Genomic DNA, 26,596 nt, shown 5'->3' on the forward strand with positions numbered 1-26,596 from the left:
CACCTCTTATCAGTGGACCCGCGACAAATGAGCATCGACGGTGTGTGGGGGGAGCTATTTCCACCCGGACGCCTCCAATGGTGTCGGGGAGAAATTGGCCGGTTCGCCCAAGGGCCCACGTCTATCCCGTCCCCGTCATTATCCTGCCAAGGCACGGCGAGCGATCTGCATTTGATCTGACTGCGCCTGCCCCCGGGACCTGGTGTGCGGGTATTTTTGCTGAATGTACGGAGTCCCATGGCGATGATCTGAATCCATTCCCCATGAGGGAGTCCTGCCTCTTGGCCCGCGAGGCTTGCCACTGTCGCTTATCACCTTCCCATCGCGCTATCAACGCGCTATCAACTGTGGCGAGAACCGTCCAACTAGCCTTCAATTGTGAAACGGTCGGCATAAATGACATACTCCTCTCCCTCCTTCCGGCTCCGTTTCATATGATCCCGGCGACAAGTACATACAACGGGGAGTTCAAAGTTCCTCGGTCTGATCCACCCCGGTGATCAAGGTGCCAACCGTCCATCATCATAACCTTAGTTCTCTCTTTTTTGCGAACGCACCCAGATCCGCGGTGGCGATAATTTGCCACTGCACATGCCAGAGTCTCAACTGTAAGGAGTCGCGGTCCATGGACGACAGCTGAAAGCTGAAAATACGTGTGATGGTCTGCGCGGCCTACTGCAGGAACACGCTGTGGAGGCCATAGCCGCGAGAACCAGCGGAGAGTTCTGGGGATTGGCTGCATAAGAATCTATGGGGAGGCAAGGCTCCTCTCCATCTTCTTTGTTCACAGGCCAAATGGGGTGCGATACGTTCCGGGGCGCTAGTTCCCACTGCCCTACCGTGCCTGATTGGAGATGGGCCATGTAGGGTGAATGACATCGTACATTGAACTACGTCGACGCGCAGCAGACTGCAGTATGCTATAGGCTACAGTAGAACTGCCCCCTCCACTCTGGTTTACACTTTCAGGCGTCACTGTGGTAGATCTCATTGGCCAAGCTGCTGCAGCCATGTCGCGAAGTGATGTGTTCCGATTGCATGGCCTGGTGTGATGGCCCTGCCCGTCTCACATCTCACATCTCTCAAGGTAGATCCGGGGCAGCCACTGTGATCCATCATGACACTCCAACTCTCTGCCTTCCGACACATCGAGTTATGTTGAGAGACACTCACACCACAGCCGCCTGCACGCCGCGCAAGCAAGGTTTGGGTTGACGCGACCGGTGGCACACTGGCAAGTTGGAAACCTACGGTCCCATTTCAGGTCCAGCACGGAGCAGCATGTAGCCCGATAACCTCGCACATCGAGTCCTGAACCGGAGGCATTATTCTCATCGACAATCCACTTCATCATCCCAAGAGTGGACCGACCCAGACCTCCATTGGTTGCTTCTAAACATAGCGGCCTCCACTTATTGGGTGCCACCATGCCTTTCGCGGACAAAGCGTCGGCGCGGGCGGGAAAGCTGCCTCTTTCCGCTGCCAATGATATCAGTTCACGGGAAATTGGGGGAATTGGCCTGATCGCTGGCACTATGTACTGTAACTCCGTATTGTACAAAACATACTCCGTACACACACCACACTGGCCCACATCTCCTGGAGATCACCTCCGGGTCCCAAGTCTTCCTACCTTGGGTTAGGTGCCTTTCCCAAGCAATTGGGATGCATGCATGGAAGGCTGTCACTCTCGTTCGAGAATCCCAAGGGGGGGGGAAGGGTTCGCCTTGCGTCGGGCCTGTCTTCCGAGCCATTCAACTCTGTAGAGACACTGTAGACACATCCAAAACCCAACAAACAGCTCAAAAATTGGCCTCTTTTGGCTTTGCTACTATTAACTGCCGGGTAAATTATTGCTCATTTTTGCTTTGTTGCCACCGTTATCGCACAGACGGTCAATCCTTTGAAGGCCACGGGGCAGCCATCGCTCAAGTCAGGCAAATTTTGAAAAAATCGCCTCGGACTATTGAATTCTGGCAATTGATAATCCTACAGTTGTATATCTGCCCCCACGTCGAATGAGAAACACGCTCACCGACACGACACCCCCAATGGCCTCGACCGCGGAAGCTCTGGAGCTAAAAATTGAAGCTAAGCTCCCGCAGAAATATAGGGATTTGGTCAATGGTCTTCAGAAACAGCTCTGGAAGGTGGAGTCAAGTTGGAGGTAGCGCACCCGCGACGGCGGACGGGCGGCTCCTAGTCCAAAGCGGCGCGGAAGGTCCCTCCAGTGCAACCAAGCTGGAGTGGGCTCTCAGTGCTGTGGATACGGCAGACCTTCATTTGCCTCCAGGCCCCCTGCCAATAATGAACTCCAAGAGTGGGTTTGAGGATCACCGGTGCGATTGCAAATATTGGAGACATGGTGACATCCAGACTACCATGTTCCCCGACAAATCACCAGAGAGATATGGAGCCTCGCCCTCGGGATTTGGGTCTGCGAGAAACCGTTGACGATCATCATGCCTGTATCCGGGTGACAGGACATTAGGATGCATGTACGAGGGCTTTTACGGACTGGATAGATCAGTCTTGGTCAGCCTCGAGGTGATGCGTACAGTAGGACGGGCGTGCTGCAAGGGTCCTACGGATGGATCTCTCCCGAGGCGCTTACGAAATTTCCCATACGTCCACAGAAAGCTTGCTCTGTCTCGACAGGCCTTCGGTCTGGACTGTTATGACAGTAGTACATATGACTGTTTGATTGTCTGCAAAAGCACCAAGCGGCAATGTGGAGCGCACAGGGGTCAAGGAATTTGCTTTTCCATCTCGCGCGCACGGTACGCCGGAGCTCTGCTGAGCTTAGAAGGAGTCGAGTTCAACGGGTGGTTCGTGCGATGATAGATTGCGCTCCATAGTACATAGGTCCTGGATATGGCGCCATTTCCTTTCGAGCGAGTCGCGGATAGAGCCGGTGGAACTGGTGGACCGCGTAAACCGGGGTATCGTGAATCATGCCATTGCCATTCGCCAATGGGCTCCTATCATGCCTTCGTCCGTCCAATTTCCTGTCTTGTCCGAATGTAGAGGTGCAAACCCAAACGAGCGGGTTAATCAGCGGCAGGACCGACGGCTATCCGAGCATGGGCTGGCAGGGCGGGAACCAGCAAAGCTTGGATGTTTGGGGTACTTTGTTTAATTCACGCGCCTGCAAAACTCTGATTTGAGTCGTGGCTACACTTGTTTCCCAGAGGAGTAGCCTGGCCCGAATGTTTTGGTACTTTTGTAACCTGGCGTGGCCATTGACTTTCTGCCAGTCCGCAGATCTCCTCTTCGGGCCTGGCACGGAAGTCTCTAGTGATTCTAGCGTAGGTCTGGAGTGTGGAGAGGAAGAGAGTACTGTACAGTAGCACGGATCCAGCCACCTCTAGCCCGTTCTTTCGCGGACGTAGTGTTGTCTACTCCATAGGGGTGGGTTAGATACAACACTAGACTGCACCGTGGGCTAGGGCCGGGATCTATTTTTCACACTAGGGCAATTTAGGGAGATTAATGTCGGTCGGGGCTTTCCGCACGTTGGCAAATCTGAAACACCTCGAGTTCACAGGCGATTGGCGTAGCGGCGACGGAACACGCGTTTTCGAAGCTGTTGTTGACGCTAGTGTACACCGGTGGCTTGGCTGCCCCACGCTCGAAAACGCAAGACTGTCTGGATATTGTAGCGGTGTAAGAGGCCCCAAGTACGTAGTAGTACTTTATGTTAATTTCGATATTAGTGTTGTTTGCGTCGTACTGCTGGGTTCTACTGTATTCGTGCGCTCGGGGAGGAGTGAAACAGTGGTGGCTAATTCACGCAATTCGACGCAATTCAGCGTGCCGATCGGATAATGAGTGGTCCCCGGATATACCTAGCTATTTCTATCTTGGAAGATCCATCTATTCGGCCATGCACCTGGTTATGCTTATGTCCAGTAGTCAGATGGACTCAGCTTATACGACGGTGCTCAGACTGTCTCGCTTCGCTGAGTCGCCGCCAAGTCTCACATCGGCTCCCAGCGGATATTAATTTTTTAATTTACGCTACCTCCAGCCCTGGAAGCTTGAGATAAATTGTGGACTGTAACTGCTGCAACGGTCGCCCGAGACACGCCTATACACGGTGGTGCACTGGCACGCCACCAACATGTGAGCCCAGTCGTGTGGTAGATACTCCGTGCTCCGTCCGGACACCAAGCCCGTGCCCATGGTCCCCGGGCATTGAGAGATCATCGCGCACATGTCTCGCAGCCGTGTGAGGGCTACCGACTGGCCCTAGCGAGAGGCGAACACGAAAAGTGCGGGGAAAGCATCCACGCTCGCGTAAGTTTCACGGCATTTCCATGGAACGGGCGTGGTTCGTCGGCACAAAATCGTTTTGTCTGATTGGGAGGTTCTGTCGTCACTCACAGGGTACACACGTTTTAGTGAGGGTGTTAGTGTAATATACACCTGAAGCTAGCGTTGTGAATGGCCTAGCACAACGGGCGATTTTACTCTGCGTTGCGTTGATACGCACGTGCGGGATAAATGGTCCTCGGTATCCGCAGTATTTCTCTGGTCTCCAGAAGAGGAAGAGGAAGATCCAAATTGGGGACCCTGTGTATCCCACTACTCCCGGTACTAAGACCTACCGGGTATTCAGTACTCACTTGGATATTAGGTTGTTGGTGGAGTTATGTAGTGGGTGTCGCTAGAGACTTGCTCTCTACAGATATGGCCCGATAGTCAACGTGGACAACGTGTGTATCAAAACCAACACTTGGACCTCTTCCAGTGCCGCAAACTCGGCCAGGAACGTGGCGTCGATTAATTTCATTCTCGGCAAGATCTTCTGTCCATCTCTCCCAACTCCACAAGTCCAGCCTCGGAGCATTTGATAGTCTCCTCAATGCTGTAATAATCGGCTCACTACATACTGTGTACAGACGGTCCTCGCAGGTCCGAGAGCCAATGGAATTTTCTCGATTCTTGGCTACTCCGCATGAGGCAATCGCAATCTTCAGCCGTCAGGCCAGGAACAGAGTTTTTCTCTAATTCATCAAAAGCTTGGGGAGAATCGCGGCCCCACCAGTTTCCACAATCAGCTGACGCACAAATCAGAAATTCTTGCCGGGCGCTACATTATTGCGATCGCAGCTCTACATGACCCTCGGCACGATCCAAGGGCCCCAAAAATGCGGAGATGGACTACCAGGAACACAACTGAAGTCTATTTGGAACCATAGCCCGCCCATAGACTTGCATTAGGGCCGGACGCCATCCAGCGCAGCCAGTCAGAGATCACAGCCTGTTCCCTTTTGTTTTCTCATGGAGTCCTCGTTGTCGTAACTTGGAGTAGTTCTCGGTGGACTCACAGTGGTAACGATCATCAGATGGGGCCATTGGCATCATCAACCCAAAACATGGGTTCTCGGGGGCCGGAGGCCGCGAACCACCCACCGCCACCCTGCGAACCGCTGGGATCCGTGTCCGTGGACTCGATTCAGGTACGGTGCGCGAGGTTCCCAATCGGGCTCCGAACATATTCCGGTGGACTCCAGCGCACGAGCTCAAGTGCGGAAGTCCGTAGATTGCGCTGTGCGCTTCCTCTCTCGTTCTTTGGTAGTGGTGCCCACTACTGTTTCGCATGTCTAACTCTAATGCACTCCATCACGAAAGTCCGCGTATTCAGCCGAGACCCTATCTGACCCAGATTGTGGTTCCATTCCCGACTTAGTGGCTTGGTGGCTGTTCTACGAACTCACTGCTTCAACTGCTCCATACTTAACAGAGTGTTCTCGAGCCCATCACGAAGCTTATCAGGCCAAAATCCCGTCGATAGCCACTCTCCCCAACTCTCATCCAGAAGATTATTACTCATCCCGCTGTTCTCCGGCCGAATCGACTCCATAATTTGTGAATCTCCCGACGGTGGACACCTCTACAGATACCACCAGTCGACCGTAGCCCGTCCCCACCGGTCGGCGCCAGAGCCCTTGGTGAACAGTCCGCCTCCTCGTGTGCTGATTATTGCCTCTTTCCTGCCCGATCCAGATCGACGGCTTGGTTTCTTATCTGATAGCGCTGTGCACACGGCTCACAACCAAGGAAGTGGGCCGCTACTACAGTACAGTATCTGCATTTACGGGCCCAACTCGGACTCTCCAGATCGTCCGCGACGCTGTCTTTGTACGTAATATATTAAAGTGAGATCTCCGCTATATACGATGGACACCCGTGTGCACCACCGTGCTTTTTGGGGTAGCCATCTGGGCTGGCCAATTTTGCCTCAACCTAGACCTGGAACTTGGCCGGCGATTTTCAAGAGCTGAGGTCTAACTCAGGAATTAAACTCTCGCGGGCAGCTAGGTGTTCGCATAAACTCTCCTGCCGTCGAACACGAGGCGTTTCATGGAATCTTCTAGCTCTGCAGTCAGCACACTAAACGACGCCCCGTCGCCTTCTCATTTCCGTCAAAATGCTTGAATTCACCTTGACATCGAACTCTACCTACACGTGCGCTGACCGTGGATACCCAGATAGAAACAGCGTGCGCCATTCCCGTCAGATCACTGGTTGACCTTTTTGTTGCCGGGTGGGCTGAGAGCGGGTCTTCTCCATGCGAAACAATCGCGCACGGAAAAAAAAATCACACAACCTTGGCTCACTCATACAACTGCTTGTCTAGCACGGGGTCCTCAGTTCCATCAGCGGATACCAGTGCACCAGAGCTTGCCGTGCCGTACCTGTGACCTTATTTCGGGTTCGAGTTACTGACGTTTATCCGTAGATCCGATCCGGGCCTGTCGCCGATTCAGACACCGAACTTGTCGCCCGTGGGGGTTGTAAGAGGTTCTTACTGTATACGGAGAATAGCACGACCGGCGAGGTTGCTCCATACTACGTTTTTTGGGTCGATACCACCTCGTAACGCGGCTGCTGAGACCATCTGTTCCCAAATGATGCCGCTGGTTGTGTGGTCGGTGGATTTTCGGCCCGCGATTGATATCGGATCCACGAGACCCAGGCATTGGTGAGATGGGGAATTGCATCAGAGTCCTGTGAGCGGTCGGAGATATGGCGAGATATTTCATTCTTCTGATCATCGCACTTCGGCCGAAACTTGGCGGGCTAGTGTGGATGTAGTGTGGTGCGGTATGATGCTGAACCAAGGCCACTCTGTCTACAACGGTCCTCGCGGGTGATTTGAAGATTGCCATTGCGTAACGCCGGTTGCGTACACTACTTGGCAGGGCTTACAGCTAAAAGCTAACAGTGAGGACATAAATCTAGGACAGTCTCGGGTCTGGAGGATCCCGGGATATCTGACGAAATTCTCCACGACAGTGACTGACACAGCCAGCAAAACACAAAACAGGCCTCAGGAATGGTTACAGTAAGATCACGCTCCCATTGGGAGTCAGTCTCTTCCTATCATATGATTCCATAATTCTCATCATCAGCCGAATATTGTGGGAAGAGGAAAACAGCGAAAACCGTCGAAGAAAAAAATGCCCCTGATGGCTTACGTAACACGCGAGGTGTCACCGGAGCGGAAAAATCCACTCGCCGAGAGCACCATAAAATCTCGGGCGCAAATTTGCCCTTCTCTCTTTTTTTCTTTTCTTCTTCGTGCGGCGGCGCAACTATCATTTACCCGTGTTGCCTGGACTTCTCTCTCAGTGTGGTCACCAGGTGTCAGTTGCGCCACAGACGAACGGAATTGCACACCGGTTCTTACTTTATTGGTCTTTCTGATTTCACAAGGATGAGACCTTTTGGTTTGGGATCGGACATACTGCCTTCATGGCTCTTAGATATTGCTAGTGCGAATGAAACAGAACTTGAAAAAACTCAGACCATCTTGTATTCCTATGTAGCGTGGTATAATCGCTGTCTTTGTTGATCGCTTCTCAAAAGGGTACCGTCGTGGTACTTCTACCGTATCTGCCCGCCAGGAAAAGAGCATGAACCGACGCCAGCAGCTCTCAGCAACTGGCAATTACTCGCCGGGCTCATCACCAATTTTCTCCAGCTTCCCCATGGACCTCTTCTCGCCCGCGTCGCCCACAATGCGAATCCGGTCCACGCGCAACTTCTCGCTGTCGCCGTCGCCATCCACAAAGAACACCACCAACGACGTAACATTTTGGAACTTGACGAACCGCAGCGGCACATTGGCCGTCCCCGTCTTCGAATCCCAGTCCTTCTCCTTAATTTCCACCGTCTGCACAGCAGGAATGTCCTCCGCCTCGTCGAACCCGAGCACGTGCGACCGGTTCGTGTAGAGCGACACCGTCTTAGGTCGCATGGGTGTCTCATCATCATCCTCACTCTCGGTCGGAAGCGACGTAATTTGCAACGAGTGCACCTTCAGCGTAGACTGGAAGGGGATGTAAAGCATCAGCTGCTCGTCCGTATCACTCTCCACCCAGTCCTTGCCGCTGTTCTTGCCCTTGCCTGCCAGTCCAGACGGCTTGCTGCTGTCGAAGAGCACCCGGGGCTCGCCCGCCTCAATATCCCGATTCAGCAGTTCCAGTCCCTTGAAGTCGACTTGGTCCGTCACGTCGGCGTATCCCTTGGCCACGGCCCCGCCGATCCAGCCTCCTCCTGCGCCGCTCGACTCGCCGTCGCCGGCTCCGTCGGACTTCGTTGCTTCGTTGGCGAGCTTCTGGATGACTTCGTTCAGTCGGCGCGGGTCGGCGCCCGCCACGGTCTGGGTCTTACGGCCGTTCTCGAAGACGATGAAGGTTGGGTATCTGTAGTTGTGTCGGGTGGTTAGTCTTATAGATCTTGTAGACAGGGAGGCGTGTCCTACGCTCGCACGCTGTATGCTTGCGCCAGGTCTTTCTGCTCGTCACCGTTGATCTTGGTGAATGTGATCTGGTTCGGGCGCGACAGCTGGCGCGCCAGCGAGTCGTAGACTGGGGCGATTGCTTTGCATGGTCCGCACCAGTCGGCGTAGACTAGAGAGGTCAGAATCAGCGTTTGTTGTGGTTTGTGGTGGGGGCGGGGTCTTTCCCGCGGGGGGAAACTCACAGTCGGCGACGACGACTCGCGAGGAGCTGAGGAGCGTGTTGAATTGCTCGTTTGAGGATATGTTGATGACGGACATGGTGGAGGGTTGGTGGTGGAAGAGTTGGCGGGGGTTGGAATTCTGAGGGAGTGTTTTGCTCGGTGGCTCATATGTCATCACGCCCGAGACATCAATGACGGTTCAGCGACAAGAGACCTTACCAAGGTTGAAGTCTTTTTAATTTCTTCGAGCTTTCTACCTGCATGATATTCTCAAATGAAATCGAATCATTTTGCAGTGTCATGTCGGTGGTCTAGATGAAAATAAGACCGCCTGCTAGGAAATATATTGCTGATCGGCAGGTACCAAGTCAAGGCTTAGCCATGCTTGGTACACCAGCAAGAGCTTCATCATTTCATACCCACGCAATCGGTAACCATGGATGCAGATAGCTAGCAAACAAATTATTCAATAGGCGTTGGTCAGAAAAATGATCTGAAGTCTCCAGATACCGAGACAGATATTCATCAGAGTACGAGAGGAGGGTATCTGGTGCCGGAGCTGGCATTGTTGAGGGCCAATTTTCGTATTACTCTGCCATGGTAACACTTGACTTGACTCGGAAACATCGCGAGAGATCAATTTACTGCTATTTTCCTTTATCGGTAGATTATAGTAGACTCGATATAAGGAATCAAGTGAGAAAATTATATCCGGACCCCCAGATCATCGTCGGGCGAAGGGAAGCAGCCAATTTCACGTCATATCCCGTCATTTATCACGCTTGAAGCTTTTGAAAAACATGCGAGGAAGGTTTAAGTAAATTAAGCGGCTACCAAGTTGGCTTCAAGTCCTCTAATGAACAGCGTGGGTTTTGGTATACAGATCGAACACTTCGACACGAAAAGAAAAATCTCCGTAGTGGAGGATACACATGACATCCTCCAATAAACTTACATTGAGAATTCCTGCACAAACAAGTGTAGAGGTAGCGGTGGAGATTGAAATGGAACTACCGGTGCCTTTCTTTTAGTAGCGGATGTACCGGCTACGGCGGCTGTCGGATAGGAGGTTGCAGGAGCAGTTGCATTTGTCAAACCGTAGCGAGAAACATATTTCCGAAAAATGCCTGCGCCGTGGAGACGGTAAGGTTCTGAATGGTCAGGACCACGCGCGGAAACTCTAGGCAGCAAAGCCAAAACTATCATTACCCGCGAGCTGACGAAGCCCGTGGATCCCGGTCCTATATACCGCAGAGGAATCGTAACACGAATGGACTGATCGACGGTGAGTGGGCAGAGGGATCAGTCGTTTTTGATACGCAGGAAATGCGGGTTTCCCGCAGTCTTCAATCCAAGAATTGTAACTAATTGATTACAAGTCTGCCCGACCTACTGTACATACGGCTTGATATACTACCTCTGGCGTCTTTTCACGGCATTCATAGTGGACCATAACGATAAATACACGGTAGTCGTAGCATGAGTAGTGATAGAATTAGCAGCATTGCAGATATCGACATCTAATAGGTACAGAGAGGCTCTGAAAGGCTCCGCAAGGACCATAGCGAAGGTTTCGTTACACTTTTAACCTGACAAAAAGCCATTTGTCAACTAAAAATCGCCCTTTACTAAGGGCTTCTTCAGGGGAAAAGTACAAAATGGAAAGTAAGAAGCAGATCAGGGGTTAAGGCTGATTAATAGGCAATATAATTCGCCTGCGGTTAGGAATTAGCGATGATGACGTTTGCTGATCTTCACATGGGCCTATCACTAACCGTTTAAGATCGAGCTTGAGAAGAAAGTACAGTATGTATTTGCCGACTATTATTAATCGCAAGGAGGAACTTCATGATACACTGAAATACGTAACAGGAATGAAAATCATCAAGAACATGATGCAATGGAAAGCAGAACCACAGTTGCTTTCCCAATGGTATAAGTTTGCCTCTGTTGCTCGCTCTAGTCCTTTCGGATGACACACTTCTCTCTTCATTGTCAGTAAAAATTCCAATCAAATCCTTGCAACCATGCGTTTCTCCTTCATGACTATGATTGCCTTCACTGGCCTCGCTCTGGCAGGAACGGTACGAGAACTGAACTATCTCCCTCAATTGGCATTGTCTAAGAAAATACAGATCCCTTCTGGAGGAACCTGCACGAAGGATGGTAGTATGGGCAACTGCGCATCCGGACTCTGTGTGGTATGTATCAAAGATTTTACCGAGAGGATCAACAAGTCAAAAGCTAATTCAATAATAGCAAGAGGTCGGTGCATCGACTGGAAAGTGCAAATAAGCTTGCACCTTCCGTTTCCAGAGTATGAGACGATTGTACAGAAATCCTCATCACAAAGGATCGGCAAAGATGGGTTTCAAGCGGGGTTGGTTTCCTTAAATTAAGATCACGTCGCTTTTTAGATGCCAATTCGTCTCTGCTGTGAACCATCTATCTTTGTAGTCGTAATAGACAATTTCAATATGAGTTTTAAGGGAGATTGTTCCGAGAGTGTAATAATGTATGGGCCACTCAGTCCCGGGGCAGCATTGTGCATCAGAATCGTCGATGTAGACGCCATTGCTGTGTATCGGGAGGCCGAGTGCAAATGATGAGCCTTCAGAACGGCGGCATGTCCGTTTCATCAAGTCTTGGCCTTCATTCAAGACATGCGTGGCTTGGCAGAGCATCTCGGTAGAGGAGATGTGAAGGATTCTGCGGTGAATCGATCCCGTCAGGCAGCCAGATACCTGGCCGATGAGCATTCGAGGCGAAATCAGCGTCGGCAAAGCCCAGCAGAGCCTCGTCGTTGAGCGATGGCAGATGAAGCTAAAGTTCGGGATATGATCCCAGGCCATAGAATGATCTCAACCATCATCCTCAACAGCAAAAAGAACCTTCAACCAAAGGCTGCACCCCCGACACCCGACGATAATTTCCCCATGCTCCGCCTCTCTCTCCAACTCATCCTCCGTAACCAGAAATCCCCGATCATCTCCACACCGACATCCCCGATACCAACAAAAACTCTCCTCATCACTGTCATCACACGTGAGATCCTCCAAATCCACAACTTCCAACCCAGTATGAAAAACATCCGTCTTCTCCCGCTCCGCAAGCTTCACCCGGTCCAGCCGGAGTGCAAGATCATATTCTGCGCGCAAAGCCGGATCTGAAAGTGTTTTGTACGCTGTTGTGATTTCGTCGATGGTGTACCGCGATTCGTTGCCATCTGCGCCATTTCCATTGGATGTAGCTCGCGAAAGTACACTCTCTTGTGCGATGGCGCTGGCCTTGTCGGGGTGGTGTTTGAGCAGCGCTTTGTGGTACGCGAGCTTGATCGTCTGTTTCGAGAGGCCGGTTGACGTCCCCATGAACGGGACGCTGAGGATCTGGTAGAAATCCGCTCGGCTGGAGGCTGGTTTCGTCATTTTCAGCGATGTCGGCGCTGCCCGATCTCTTCTTGTGTTGCGCCTAGGTGCGGCCTGTGTGTTGGCGCAGGCTGGCCAGTCGGAGATCGCCCCAGGTTTGGGATGCCAGGTCGCGTTAGCGAGAGGCCTGACCGCTGCAGGGCCAGGATCCCGGTGCCTGGGGTGCGTTGAAATGCGGGGTTGAAGGGGTGTGAGGGCGTGGTGAAGATTTAAAATGGTCGACCCGGCCCCGTTTTGGGTAGATTGATTGTGGTTGCGCGCCACTTCGGGACTGCGGAGCGCGACTTCCACTATTCACATCTATCTACTCCGTCTACATCTGCGCATTGTGGCCGCGCTGACTATTTACTTTTTTGTTGACAAGGAAGATACTCGTATTTGCAGCTGCAGAACTCGCTACGGCTTATTCACGGACAACGTGAACGGCTCTTGACCTATCTCGGATGGATCCGCAATGCACCTCTGTCCCAGAACTACCAGGACTACTGATCAACACTGAAAGAAATCTAACAAGTCACATTGGAACGGCCTCTAGCCTTCTAGATCTAGAAACATCTCGGATATCAAGGTTGTGAAAAAAAACAGCGCAGTCTAATCAGACAATTCCCACACTGGAAATACTTACAACAGGGAAATCTACTCAGAGGTCTTGAAGACGAAGCGGTCCTCGGGCTTGCTCTGGAATGGAACACCCAGCTCGAGGAGCTTGACATAGACGTCAGAGAACTCCTTGAAGAAGACATCGCTGTCCTTGGCATAGCGCTCAACATGAGGCTTGAAACCCTTGTCCTTGACCAGGGCCATGTCGGCGGGCAGCATCATCAGGGTGCCGGTGCTCTTGTCAGTGAACTGGGCAGGGCCGTTCCACTTGCGCTTGTTCCACTTCTCCTCAACAAGAAGACGGAAGAACTCGTTGGTGAAGACGGTAGGGCTGAAGTTCCAGGGTCCCTCGTAGCCGGAGCGGTCAGTGTGGGCGCGGCCCAGGGCGTGGGCACCGATCAGAGCGACCATCTCGCGGTCATCGAAGCCCATGCGTCCAAAGATGTCACGGATGTGACTGTGGTCCTTCGCGGCGTCGGGCAGACGGCCGTCGGGAGTGCAGCCGGCCACATCCTTGTCCGCACGGCCGGGGCGCCAGGGGATCACGGGGCCACCCAGCTCCTGGATGGCGGCGGAACCGGCCAGAGTCCACAGGTCGGAATAGGTGATCCAGGGGAACTTGGCCTTGACGGGCTCGAGGAAGTCACGAGCTTGTTTGAGACCGGCATTGGCGCCGTGGTCAGACTCCGGGGCGAATCGCATGGTCGCGCCGTTGCTGCCACCGGTACCGGTCTCCTTGTCATAGGTACCGCTGGCGTGCCAGGCGAGACGAACGAGGACCTGTTGGGATGGACATCGAGGTCAGTGCTGGTCTCCATCATGTCAATCGCATCACACTTACGGGACCGTAGCTGCCATCGTCATAGTCGGTCTCGTTGGCGAGACGAGCAGCGATCTCGTCGTACACCTTCTGGTAGTCCTGCTGGGTGGGCGCGAAGGGCTTGGACTCGCCGTTCAGGTAGAAGTACGCGCCAACACCACCGGCGAGACCGAAAGCGAGAGCCCAGATAGCACCGGAGCCGGAGGACTTGCCGGAACCAGCCTCAGAGGCATATCCGCGGCGAGCAGAGGTACGGAAGCCCTGCGCGGGGACAGCGAAGCGAGCAGAGCGCGCGGCCGGGCGGAACGAGGAGGCCGGGGTCGAGCGCAGGAAAGCGCGAGAAGCGGAGCGAGCAGCCGAGGCCATCGTGAAGGTAGGAGAGATATAACACAAAGGAGGGGAGATGACAATGGGAGGATGTCAGACGGGGATGAGAAGGAAGAAATCGGGAGTACAAGGCCCCTTCTTAACACCGCAACTAAAGCCAAACCCAGGGAACGAGGTGGCAGAAGCGACTGGAATCTCGGCCAACCGTTCACGCATTACCTCGGTCTTCAAACGTCCTCCGCATTTTTCTTCCCCAGGGTGCTTTCCCTCTACTTTTGAACTCGCAATCTTCCTTGACTACCCAGTACAGCTGCTGCTATTATCAGCGAGGTCTCTCTCCATCCCTATCTGCACCATTCAAAGCCCTCCCACTTCCCCCTTGAGACCATCAGGAGCAGAACCCTATGCCGCTCATCTGTCGGCTCCACACCTGGGCGGGTCCGTAATTATTAACAGCAAAGACGCGTTTGGCTGCACCGTCGGATGGCTCCACACGCGCAGCACGGCCTGCTCCGACCGCTTACTTCATCGACCGCGGTCTGGCTCTATCATATCATCGCGTATGAAGTTGATGCATATCAATTCAGGTCTGTCTAGACTGGCTTGCTGATTTATACCCCTGGTCGTCTTGTGGTGGCCCGGGCCGTGGTTCGGCAAATCCGATTATCCTGAGGATCACCCGGGCTTATTCGACACATTTTCACATTCAGTCTGGAGCCTTTGAATCGTCACTTTCAACTTAGCTATGAGATAGCTAGTAAAACAGTCTACAGTGAAATTGGTTTGCGAGCTTCAAGTACATGTGTATCGAAAAAGCAGCACAGTGAGGCTGCACACCAAACTAATCCCGGTTCATCTTGGCAGTCTCGCCGAATATTCATCGTGATGGTCCATTTACGTATCTAGGTAGAATTGACATGGGCGGTTGAAAGCATTTCTATTTATCGCTCCAGGCCAGATTACTTGCAAAAGGCTCGGCATGAGACCAATTCTTGGACCTCGTTCTGTGGTAGCTGTCAAGCACTCGTGCCAATCTTCACCAGCGAGTTTCAGAGCTACGGGAAGAGGATTACGATGACTTGGATGCTTGTTGGAGACTTTTTGGCCATTTTCATCATAATAGCTTGTGGTTCCTCGCAAAGACAAGAGAGCTAGGGTTCAAAGGCATTGGGCGCCAGATTACGGGACACCAACAGTTCAGCGGCGACATGGCACACGAATTCATATTTTTAAATGTAAAGAAATGTTCGTCGTAAAATTAGTCCTGCTGCCCGATAGGAACGGACACCAGGGTGGAGTAGACGCAGCCCTGCTAAAAGCTGTTTGGTTTTGATCTCCCACCGAACGAACGATAAAAATCACCCATGAGACGTCGGCGCCACGATGGCACCTCGCGGGTTATGTGGGTTATGAATCCTAAGGACTGACTGTGTCTGCGGCATTGACATGATCCTCACATTATATGACCAGTGCAAAGCCCGGCACCAGGTCAGTCCTGGGGATGTCGGGAAAAAGAAAGTGTGAGAAACGAAAAACCAGCGGGAAAAATAGTATTCGGCTTTCACGTGACCAAGACAGGCGACACATTATCACGTGACTGACCCTATATGTTCCGAAAATTTCAGAATCTGATTTCTTCTTATTACACTTTATATCGAACGCATAATCAACCTCCCAATTTCCTTTATGCCATAGGATGGCAGGTCATATTGGCGTACTAGATGAAATTGAGTACTTAAGGCTCTTCGACGGCATAGGAGAGCTTCGGCTCTCTGAGTGCAGTGGTGGATGAGCCTTTTGATGCTCGGACATACCTTTTCCTTAACTACAAGGATGCAATTGTAGATGTAAATCCCTCATCTGAACCCCTTGCGGATAAGCCGGGTCTATTTCTGGCAAGCCCTAGACCATGCAAAATGGATCTCCGGATTCACGGCATGACGCTATTCTTCTCTTGACGGTGACGGTCCATGATGGCTTCTAGATTTATTCTAGAAGTAGATGCCTTGGCACATATGGTTAATCTAGATGAGCTATTTCTGTCCAGCAAGTGGCCGCGTGTAGTCCTCTGAATTAAACAGTGTGCGGTGGTGCAACCTTAACAGGAACCTCAAGGAACTGCCCCTCGCAGGTTTTGGGCCGTATCCGCGTCCTTCTCCGCCTTTTAAGTCCCTTTCCCCCTTAAACTTCTACAACAATCTTTGTATTGTATCCACTCTTTTTTCACAATGCCGAGCGGTATCAGCAAGCGCCAGCAGCAGCGCAATGAGAAGGCTCTGGCTGAGCTGATCCGGACTATCCCTGGAAATGACCGGTGCGCCGATTGCGATGCTTTGACCCCAGGTTTGTCCTCTCACGACCGTTGAGAATCCTCACTAATCTCTCATGAACAGGATGGGCAAGCTGGAATGTACGTTACTTCGATGCCTCCGAGCCCCTGATCCCGAATATCCCTGCTAATTGTTCCCAATAGATGGGCATCTTCCTTTGCATGCGGTGCGCCACAATCCACCGCAAGCTGGGCACACACATTTCCAAGGTCAAGTCATTGAGTATGGACACTTGGACGGCGGAGCAGGTCGATGTGAGTGGTATCCGGTCCTCCAAATCCATACAGCAGCTGACCACGCGACATCGCAAATTAGAGTATGAAATCGCACGGCAACCTCCTGATGAACAAGATTTATAATCCCAAAAATATCAAGCCGCCTGTCCCGACCGATGTCGATGAGGCCGATTCGTGCATGGAACGCTTTATTCGGCAAAAATACCAGTACCGCTCGTTGGAGGATGGAAAACCCAAACCCCCGAGCCGGGAGGACGAGAGCTATACCAGGAACCGGGAAGACTCAAGACGCCAACGTGAACGTGAACGCGAACGCGAACGCGATATATCCCCCGAGGGCTCGCCTCCTCCACTTCCGCCCAAGTCCGGCAAATTCTTCGGATTCGGTCTACGGTCATCGTCTTCAACCTCGAACCTTCGTCGATTCGGGACCAAGTCCAAGGCCTCGCCGACTTCCGACCAGCGGTCGTGGTCTCCGCCACCCCCGAGGAAGGCCAGCGGCCTCGGTGCTCCAGTCGCCGATGTGACAACAGACTCATTCGAGGCGAAGATGGCTGCGCTGCGGGAGATGGGCTTTAACAATGACCGGCGGAACGAAATGGTCCTTCGCGGACTCAATGAGAATTTGGACAAGTCTATCGAGACGTTGGTCCGACTCGGTGAAGGTAATGGTGCTTCATCGAGGGCCAGAACGCCGGTGCCAGTGACCACTACAGCACCTGCGCCGCATGCGACAACACCGAACCCACCGAAGCAGGAGACAACCGCCAGTTTGAACCCCTTCGATAGGGTTGTGTCAAATCCAGTCCCTCAACAGCCGCTGGGTGCATCCTATAACCCGTTCGACCGGCCAACACCTACGACGCCAGCATCGGCCCAGCTTTTGGAGTCGTCGTTCCAGAACCTCCAGGTTTCCCAACCGTTGTTCCCACACTCGACTGGTGGATATCCCGCCCAAACAGGCTTGATGCCCCAGACCACTTATCAGCAGCCATATACCCCGCCGGTCACGGCCACATTCACTCAAAACACTTATGTCTCCTCGCCGCAGGCCCTGGACAACAGCCACAACCCCTTCTTCCAAACAGCACCACAGCAGAACGGCCTGGGCAGTCAGTCCTATCCCAACCCTGGCGCACAGCAGAACAACCCGTTCTTCAACAATGCGGCACAGCCTCAACAGCAACAGCAGCAGACGGTGCCTCAAATCTCCATGCCTCACCCACCTCAGCATGCAAACACCATGCCTTCGGTCTCTTCAAGCTCGCCATTTGGCAATTCTCCGTTCGGTTCGTCGCCTTTCCAATCACAGCCTCCGCAGCCGCCGCCGCAGCCAAATGGCATGAGCCAAGGGTCTTATAATCCGTTCCAGCATGCAATGGGACAGGCTTCTCAAAATGCTGGTGGCTATCCCAATCAGTTCCAGCCGCCGCAACAGCAACAACAATTCCAGCCGCAACAGCAGCAATTCCAGCAACAGCAGCATTTCCAACCTCAACAACCGCAGCAACTAGCCACTCAACCCACTGGCCGAATGGATAAAAGTAGCATTCTTTCATTGTACAATCTTGCTCCGTCTCAACCCTCCTCAATCCCTCCAATCCCCGAACAGTCTCAGTTCCAGCCAGGCGCCGGAACGAGCCCTATTCCACCCCTGACGAACTCTCTCAATTCAACACCCCAGACTCAACCAGGTTCAAACATCACCACGCCCCAACCAAGCAACGGCATGACCTTCATGGCATCTCGAAATCCCTTCGGAGCTGCAACCATCGGTTCAGGCCTAGCAGCTCAAGCCGGCATCGGCTACCAACAATCCCCAGGCCTGGGAATCGGAATGGGCGCCAACGGCACCCAACCCTCAGCCCAGGGCATGGGCATGGGCATGGGAATGAAACCCTCCACCCAGACTGGTCCCCCGCCGTCCAACTCCGCATTCCCAAGGATGCATATGAGCCAGCCTAGCGTGGACATCAACGGCCTTCAGACCGGTCGTCACAGTCCAGACGCCTTTGCCAGTCTGAGCGCCCGCTACGGCTGAGTTCATTCACGAGACCTCTACCCATGCCATTTGTGAAAATAGACTGGCTTTTGCTTGAACCTGTAAAATGATGTGGATATGGGTACTGTTAATGATATGGATATAGATCGATCGGCGAGATCGGGCTTCATGTTTCATGTTTGTGCATGGCTGGATGCACTTGAACTGTCCTGTCTACTTTCACTCTTTGATCCTTTCTTTTCATCTTCGGGTTTTTTTGTGTCCTTTCCTTATTGTGTTACTGTACAGGAATTTTGGTCGCCGGTTAGCGGGTCAATGGTACATATTCCTTTCTTTTCTGATTTCGGGTAAGTGTCTTAGTCCAATGAATATCTCGGAATTTGTTGCTCTATCCAAGAAAATATTATATAACACAAGAAGTCCCATAATTAGTGGCAAAGGATAATATCAGAAGCTAACGGTTCCCTAAATTCAAGACCATAAGTCATGGGTAGGCATGCGCTTGTTCTTCTTCGACTCACCTCCCAAGACTGAGGGCCAGGTCGGCCATGAAGGTAGTGGCAGAGAAGACCACGAGGGTAACGAAGGTATCCACTTTTTAACAGTGGGATTCGGCTTACGGAACCTGGCCAGGAAAGTGTCCATACGAGACCGAGTACTCCAAGGCCATGTCCTCGAAGTCGGGGGAGAGAAAAGTGACTTCAGCGAGCGTTGCCAGGATGCAAACGACGAGGACGACGAAGACCAAGGCAGGGATGGGACGAAGGACTGCCAGCTGCGCTTTTGAGGGCCGCGGGCCTGTTCCTTGATCGCCTCGACGATCCGGTCGAACTGGTAGTCTCGACTTTCCTTCTCTTGCCGCTGTTTCTCGGAGCGCCATGCTTCTTGCTCGCGTGCATCGAGACACCAGACAACGACGTCTCCGCGTCGGCGCCAGTCGTCATGCCAACGTGTGTTGTAGGTGCGCCAGCATTCGCCGTATGCTGAGGCGCGTAGGAGGTTGTGGAGGGTCGGCTCGAGCTGCGCGAAGAAGATCAGGTAATCTGGCCACTGATGTTGATTCGGGCTGGTGGTCGAAAGAGACTGGAATCCCGTGATATAGCTGGGTCGTCGGGGAATACGGTGAAGACCACCGACCATGTTTCGGCGCAGGAATTGGCTTGGGTCATCATAGAATTGATCGGCTTCGTCACGATAGACGGCCTTTTCCTCTTCATCAAAATCCACAGGGGGTTCACAAGAGAGTGCCCATGCGTTGATGGAGGGGTATACCAAGTGTGAGCGCCAAGGTGTGCTGTGGCAAGGCATTAAGAAGCCTGCTGTGATCCCCGGGTCAGGTATTGTGCCAACCAAGTGGCTGTAAGGTGTGTCTTGTCCGTCCGTAGCATGCCGGTCGTGTTGATTGCGGAGGTAAGTGAGGACGTCGAGAGTCCCCGAAGCATGGTATAGAGTCGTGTATAGAGCAATAACCACGTTGACCAGTACGATGAAGATAAGAATAAGTCTCTGGGGGGTGTGACGAGACGACCGTGAGTATACGGCTGGGTAAAAGTACTGGACAAGAGGTGGCGCGGCGAGGATGTGCAGCGATGGTAGCAAAGGATAAATGAAGCGTACTTCCTTGTGCGAGATCAGAGACAGGACGAATGGCATCACAAGACATACTGTCGCCAGTTGTACCCGTATCGTTGTCTGCACTTGGTCGGCGGGTGAGTAGGCTCGAATCTTCAAGGTGCGGTAGAGACCGACGAGGGCGAAGGGCAGCGCAGTGGTGAGTAAAAGTGGATAGCCCTCAGTTGCATAATAGTCCCATCGATTCCGGCCATAGAAGACTGCCAGCGATTGTGCAAGATTGAAGTACAGAAACCGCAGCGGAGGAAACGTCCAAACGCCATAGAAGAGGCGGTCTGCAACGGCCGTCACTGCGAGAACCGTCGATCTAGAAAAGTAAATGTCAGCTGCTTATTTCTCGGGTTCAAAGACCGTGGACTGACCCGCAAAGCAGGACCTCGCGTACAAGGACCTTGCGCTGCAACCAGAATATCCGAAGCCAAGCGACGCTGGCCAGGGTGGCCCATATCAAGATGTTGGTTGGCCGGAGGATACAGGCGAAGGCTGCCAGGCACAGGCATTGGCGTAGACTGTATGCGATGCGCGTCAGTGGCTGTTTCGATCAAGAACTGTGATTCTCGTACCTCCAGAGAAGCTTTTGATCTTCGGCCCTGCCCCTCTCGGTGGCACTCTTGCTAAGGTCATCGTCGGATACTGCGCCCGCTGACCATTTCCATGGCCACAGGTCTAACGCGACAATCGTGACAGTCGTTTCCAAGCAATTTGACAAGGTCCGCGTCGAGCAAAAGAATTGCCAGGGATTGAGTACGGCGACGATCAACTGCTTCCGATCAGCCAAGATTCCCCCGCACAGCCCAGGAAATGTCCACCTACCGCAGTCCAAGCGCCGCGAGAGTCAGTGCCGTAGATACGAGTCGCAAGTTTCCACGTGTAGAAGTCGCCAATTGCCGACACAACGGCCTGCGCTGTCTTGGGGCCGGCGATAAGGAGGTCCGCGCGCGCCGCCGCAGGGAGGCTGAGAGCGGACGCGAGGAGGTCGGCGACTTTGTAGATGGCGGCGAAGAGGAGGGGATGTAGAGAGGACCGGAGCCGGTGGTCCCATTCCTAGAATGTGATTAGACATATCGCAAATGCGGACGCGCTTGCGACGCCACTCACCCATGTCACCCAAGCGCCCCGTTCTTTGCCTTCGCCATGGCCAAAGGCAATCTGCCAGGCAGGTTCCAGCGACTGGAAAAATTCATCGGGCTGGAAAAAGGTACGGACGACGAAGGCATTGAGGAGGCGAAAGGCGATGAGGAAAAGGAGGATGTTGGTCGCGGGGGAAGGCGGATGCGATACGCGACGAGTCGCATTGGAGGTCATGGAAGAGGACATCGAGGACGACATCGAGGACGACATCGAGGATGCCATGGAGGACGGCATGATAGCACGAATGAGATCAGCCGAGAAAGCAATCGAGCTAATCGCATTAAACGTTACTGGTGCGAGCTTAGAGGGCCATAGTGGATAGCGGGAATGACATCAAGAGGACGCGCGCAAGGCAAAAAGAAGGGCACCGACACCGGGCCGGTGGGCAAGAAGCACTTGATTGGAAGTCGGATGGAATATTTGGATCCTCTGGAGACGGGAAAGACCGCGCGAGGGGGTGGTTCGTGTAATCCTGCTTATAGGGAACAGTGGATGTCGAGGGTATCTCAGACTCGCGACAACCTGCACTTAGGAGAAAGGCCACTCGCACTTAGCGGGCTGGCGGCGGATCTATACGCCACGCCGTGCCCATGGTCTGCGCCTACATATTTCTTTTTTTCCCTTGGCTCATTTGATTTTCTCTCATCCTTTTCATTCATATCTCCCAAGCTTTATTCTGAAGTTTTGACTTCTCCAAGTGTCCCTCACCCTTTCCCCGAATCTTCCCCGCAAACCCACCCTTTATCCACCTTCACACACCATGGCTACCAACGGGAGCAACGGCTCCTTCGCCCACTACCACGCCGCCTCGACCGAGGAGGCCATTCACGCAGAGCACGAGTATGCTGCTCACAACTACCACCCACTGCCCGTGGTCTTTGCCCGCGCCCAGGGCACCTCCGTCTGGGATCCCGAGGGCCGCCACTATCTCGACTTCCTCTCTGCCTACTCCGCCGTGAACCAGGGTCACTGCCACCCCAAGTTGGTTGCGGCTCTGGTTGACCAGGCCTCGCGTGTGACTCTAAGCTCGCGCGCGTTCTACAATGACGTCTTCCCCCGCTTCGCCCAGTTCGTTACCGAGTACTTCGGCTTCGACATGGTTATGCCTATGAACACTGGCGCCGAGGCTGTCGAGACCGGTATCAAGATCGCCCGCAAGTGGGGTTACAAGGTCAAGGGCATCCCCGAAAACAAGGCAATCGTGCTGTCCGCGGAGAACAACTTCCACGGCCGTACAGTAAGTCTTCCCCCTGTATCCCTGCTTATGTTTGTGGCGCATTTGGAAGTTGGTGGCTGATTGTGGTTGCGTTCCTTGCATTAGTTCGCCGCCATCTCCATGTCATCCGACCCGGAGTCCCGTGAAAACTACGGACCATATCTTCCTGGCATCGGCAGCACTATTCCCGGCACCGAGAAGCCCATCGCCTACAATGACAAGGTCGCCCTCCGCGAAGCCTTTGAGGCGGCCGGCCCCAACTTGGCTGCCTTCCTGGTTGAGCCCATCCAGGGCGAGGCTGGTATTGTCGTCCCGGATGTGGACTACCTTCAGGAAGCTCGTGCTCTGTGCGACAAGCACAACGTGCTCCTGATCTGCGACGAGATCCAGACTGGTATTGCCCGCACCGGTAAGCTCCTCTGTCACGAGTGGAGCGGCATCAAGCCCGACATGGTCCTTTTGGGCAAGGCCATCTCGGGTGGTATGTACCCCGTCTCGTGTGTTCTTGGCCGCAAGGACGTCATGCTTACCATTGAGCCCGGCACCCACGGTTCCACCTACGGTGGCAACCCTCTCGGCTGCGCTGTGGCCATCCGTGCTCTGGAGGTCGTCAAGGAGGAGAACATGGTTGAGCGCGCCGAGAAGCTTGGCCATGTGTTCCGCCAAGGGTTGGAGGATCTGAAGAGCCCGCTGATCCAGACTGTCCGCGGCAAGGGTCTGCTTAACGCCATTGTAATCGACGAGTCCAAGGCCAACGGTCACTCTGCCTGGGACCTGTGCATGTTGATGAAGGAGAAGGGTTTGCTGGCCAAGCCCACTCACCAGAACATCATCCGTCTGGCTCCACCGCTGGTCATCACCGAGGAGGAGATCCAGCAGGCCTTGAACATCATCAACGAGGCTGTGACCGAGCTCCCTACCCTGAAGGGTAAGGCCGAGGACAAGGTCATTCCCCCTCCGGAGAAGAAGGTCAAGATCGGCGTGGAGAACTAGGTGAGCCGAGATGGGAAAAGTTAGAAATCAGGTTGACTCCTGACATATACCCCGGATGCACAGGCAGCAGCTTCATAGACCGAGCTCACTGGATAGCATGTCTCCATCCCATGACGCGACGATGGAACGGATTCCAAAATTGTATGCCATAGCTGCAACACTTAGACAGTACTTTGCTATGCCACTTGAATTGGCGAATTAAACAGTTTTCTGTACCTCACCTTGCATACTCATGGGTTCTTTTTGATCCCGCATTCCACGTCTAGTAGATCCACCGTGCAGTCCCTGTCTCCAATCCCTCCTCAGGCTAGATAATCAAGATGATCATGGCTTCATGTTCCAATCTAGCTTGACTAAATGTGTACAGCAAACTTCCAAGCTGGCAATTCCATGGTATATACGAAAGCCCATTGGTGTATTTCTGTTTGCTATACAGACAAAGTATATCAGGCAGCCTGTCGAGCTTCAAGGCCTTCTCCATTTTCCTTTCTCCAACCATTTCTCTAACTTCTCCATCTATCTATCTGCCTACCTACCTTTCTACCCAACAACATGCCGGCTGATACTGCTACTCGCGGCTTGATCATAGGCCTAAAGGCGACCGGGAAATCCTATAGCGAGATAGCTGAGCTTACTGAGCTGCCTCGGAGCACGATCCAACGGATTTACGAAACAGCAGTGAAGAGAGGATTCGACCCACAAAAGCGACCTTTGGAGATTTGTGATGCCCATGTCGCTGTTACTACTCGCATCCGTGGCCCTAACAAACCGAAGACCGACGTTTCAACCGAACCCACCGACGTAACCTGAGTGAGTTTTCATCGTTGACGAGAAGAAACTTATGCTGACTCACTTCGCGAGCCTAGGTCCAAGGGTAGCGATGCCTAGATGGCATATCTACACTAGTGATCCGGCGAATCTACCTATCTACCTTGAGCAGGATGAAGTCAAAGGCAAATAGGAAACATCGATTAACACCATGGAAGAGGGGCGCAGATTCAGTGGTAACTTAAACATGGAGGTTGAACACTCGAAGACTAGAAACGGCTAGCTGGAATGATGAAAATTCTATGGACGTTTAGGAGAGGGACTCATACATTCTGTCATAGCAATAGTAAAACAGTACAATTGCTATTTTTGTTGGATTGGCGAATTGCGAATGGCAGATATTTCTGTGCACACAGGTTTCCTTTTTAAATATTGATTTACGTATCAGGGGCAGTTTCACTGTCACGCGACTAAGGTTGTATATAATTCTCTAAGTACAGGGTGTATCCTGTCTCTCTTTCTCTAGCCCTCTCTTTACCTATCAAATATCCTTTCTTGTGCCTACATACCTATCTACCCACCACCATGACAATCGATGCCACGACTCAGACGCTCATCATAGTCCTCGAATCGCGTACAAAGCTCTGGTCAGCGGTTAATAAAGGTTGATAGCCAATTTTTGCTGACTGTGGAGGTGGTATAGAAAGGGGGGTGAATTTAATAATTCCCTTAAAATATAGCCGTAGCTTGGCATTGAGAAGGTATTTCATGATTTTTGATAGCTTTTATAGCTAGTAAGATTCTGCCCTCTCGTCCTAGCAATTTTTTGGCGTTTTTCAGCACGTTTTAAGTGACATAATAAGTGGTAAAAGATAGTAGGTTATGGTCGGACGCGTAAAAACGCGTGGAGTGTCCGGGCGGACCGGGTGGACCGGGTGACCGGGTCGATCGGGTTGTTCGGGTTGTATTGGTCACGTGTACCGGTTGGCCTTGGAAATTTAGGCCACCCCCAGAAGATCAACATTTGTTGGTCAAGTCGTGGTTCCTTGAAACTAATTGACCTAGCCTAGCACGGTCAATCTCAAGTTGTCTTTACTTTTCACCATCCGTTACTTCTGTCATTATTTGGGATGGAGAGTACTTCGTTTCCAATTCGCGCGTGGCAGGCTGTTGGAGTCACCACCTCAACTTTCGTCTCAGGTAGGACATGAAGCCCACGATAAATCTGCGCTGGTCACTTTTGATTAGTCCGGAGCACAGACTATTTATATGAATGGGATTTTGACGCCCTAAATAGGTTTCCTGTTCTCTGTGTCCCATATCGCTATACCCGCGATTTCCGAAGCTCCTTCAGAACTCGCCCTCTCACAACTTAAGAATGTGTTTTACGGGGGCCACATCATCGGTCCTGTTTGTGCGATAATTTCAAGTGCGGCCTACGGATACGTTGCGTACAAGAATTGGCAGGTGATTCCAAAGCAGCTAGGACGCCGCTGGCACATGTTTGCTACTGCTTCCGCTCTTTCAGTCGCTGCTATATCCTATACTTTCATCTTTCTAGGCCCACTCAATCACCGCCTGCTGCAGCTTTTTGGTGCACCAGATTTAGCGAAGGCGGGCGAAGTACACAAGTTAGTACATGAATGGGGTTCACACAACCGTATCAGATCTGGCCTATTATTTATTGCTAGCCTCGCTGCTATTTCAGGTGTATTCTAGTTCAGCTGCGTCTTCAGACACTATTGCCAACATTGTTTCTCTCCTAATAAACCCGAATTCTCTCAAGGGATTTGCTTTGATGATATATTAATGACGAAATTTTGCTTAAGATTCAGTCGCGGTGTATAAAGGACAGTTCAGGTCAGCAAGCCAGATGATTTTCGTGGTTTCAACCACTAATCGACAGCTCAGCTTTTGGTTCCACAACTCCATAAAACTTTTGTCTCCCACGACTCGAGGCAAAGAGTTCTTACTTCTGAGTGTTCGGGAATTTTTCTTGCTGAAAACGACTCAGGTCAAAAGTGAACCAAAATCAAATACTAGTGGGAAAGCACGCGTATATGTCGCGACCTCTGTAGGCTAGAACATAGAATACTCTGGCTTCGCTCACCTGATTCAGTATAGCTAATGCAAAGTCTCG

The 26,596-nt window shown here is 52.4% G+C and overlaps 7 protein-coding genes across 7 annotated transcripts; 3 read left to right on the plus strand and 4 right to left on the minus strand.

Moving 5' to 3' along the window:
- Nucleotides 1-7,960: 7,960 nt before the first annotated feature.
- Nucleotides 7,961-9,073, minus strand: N7498_006672 (thioredoxin-like protein 1; the record flags this gene model as incomplete). The annotated part of the gene is made up of 3 exons (XM_058453734.1): nt 7,961-8,717; nt 8,777-8,924; nt 8,998-9,073. The coding sequence occupies 3 exons, from the start codon at nt 9,071-9,073 to the stop codon at nt 7,961-7,963; spliced, it is 981 nt and encodes a 326-aa protein (XP_058307925.1).
- A 2,764-nt stretch (nt 9,074-11,837) lies between these two features.
- Nucleotides 11,838-12,401, minus strand: N7498_006673 (diphthamide biosynthesis protein 4; the record flags this gene model as incomplete). The annotated part of the gene is made up of 1 exon (XM_058453735.1): nt 11,838-12,401. One exon carries the CDS (start codon nt 12,399-12,401, stop codon nt 11,838-11,840), a length of 564 nt encoding a protein of 187 aa, XP_058307926.1.
- Nucleotides 12,402-13,037: 636 nt separating this feature from the next.
- On the minus strand, nt 13,038-14,187 carry N7498_006674 (peroxidase; the record flags this gene model as incomplete). Its single annotated transcript, XM_058453736.1, has 2 exons — nt 13,038-13,781; nt 13,843-14,187. 2 exons carry the CDS (start codon nt 14,185-14,187, stop codon nt 13,038-13,040), a joined length of 1,089 nt encoding a protein of 362 aa, XP_058307927.1.
- A 2,189-nt stretch (nt 14,188-16,376) lies between these two features.
- N7498_006675 (uncharacterized protein) lies at nt 16,377-18,755 on the plus strand (the record flags this gene model as incomplete). The annotated part of the gene is made up of 4 exons (XM_058453737.1): nt 16,377-16,491; nt 16,542-16,558; nt 16,622-16,732; nt 16,794-18,755. The coding sequence occupies 4 exons, from the start codon at nt 16,377-16,379 to the stop codon at nt 18,753-18,755; spliced, it is 2,205 nt and encodes a 734-aa protein (XP_058307928.1).
- Nucleotides 18,756-19,187: 432 nt separating this feature from the next.
- On the minus strand, nt 19,188-21,713 carry gpi10 (putative glycosylphosphatidylinositol-alpha 1,2 mannosyltransferase; the record flags this gene model as incomplete). The annotated part of the gene is made up of 5 exons (XM_058453738.1): nt 19,188-20,655; nt 20,711-20,857; nt 20,912-21,108; nt 21,162-21,392; nt 21,447-21,713. 5 exons carry the CDS (start codon nt 21,711-21,713, stop codon nt 19,188-19,190), a joined length of 2,310 nt encoding a protein of 769 aa, XP_058307929.1.
- Nucleotides 21,714-22,157: 444 nt separating this feature from the next.
- Nucleotides 22,158-23,688, plus strand: car2 (ornithine-oxo-acid transaminase; the record flags this gene model as incomplete). Its single annotated transcript, XM_058453739.1, has 2 exons — nt 22,158-22,716; nt 22,801-23,688. The coding sequence occupies exons 1-2, from the start codon at nt 22,240-22,242 to the stop codon at nt 23,686-23,688; spliced, it is 1,365 nt and encodes a 454-aa protein (XP_058307930.1). The 5' UTR covers nt 22,158-22,239.
- Nucleotides 23,689-24,240: 552 nt separating this feature from the next.
- N7498_006678 (helix-turn-helix domain-containing protein) lies at nt 24,241-24,498 on the plus strand (the record flags this gene model as incomplete). Its single annotated transcript, XM_058453740.1, has 1 exon — nt 24,241-24,498. One exon carries the CDS (start codon nt 24,241-24,243, stop codon nt 24,496-24,498), a length of 258 nt encoding a protein of 85 aa, XP_058307931.1.
- Nucleotides 24,499-26,596: the final 2,098 nt, after the last annotated feature.

The sequence above is a fragment of the Penicillium cinerascens genome, assembly GCF_028974065.1.
Source record: "Penicillium cinerascens strain IBT 15544 chromosome Unknown contig_6_segment0_segment0, whole genome shotgun sequence".
Taxonomy (NCBI): Eukaryota; Fungi; Ascomycota; class Eurotiomycetes; order Eurotiales; family Aspergillaceae; genus Penicillium; species Penicillium cinerascens.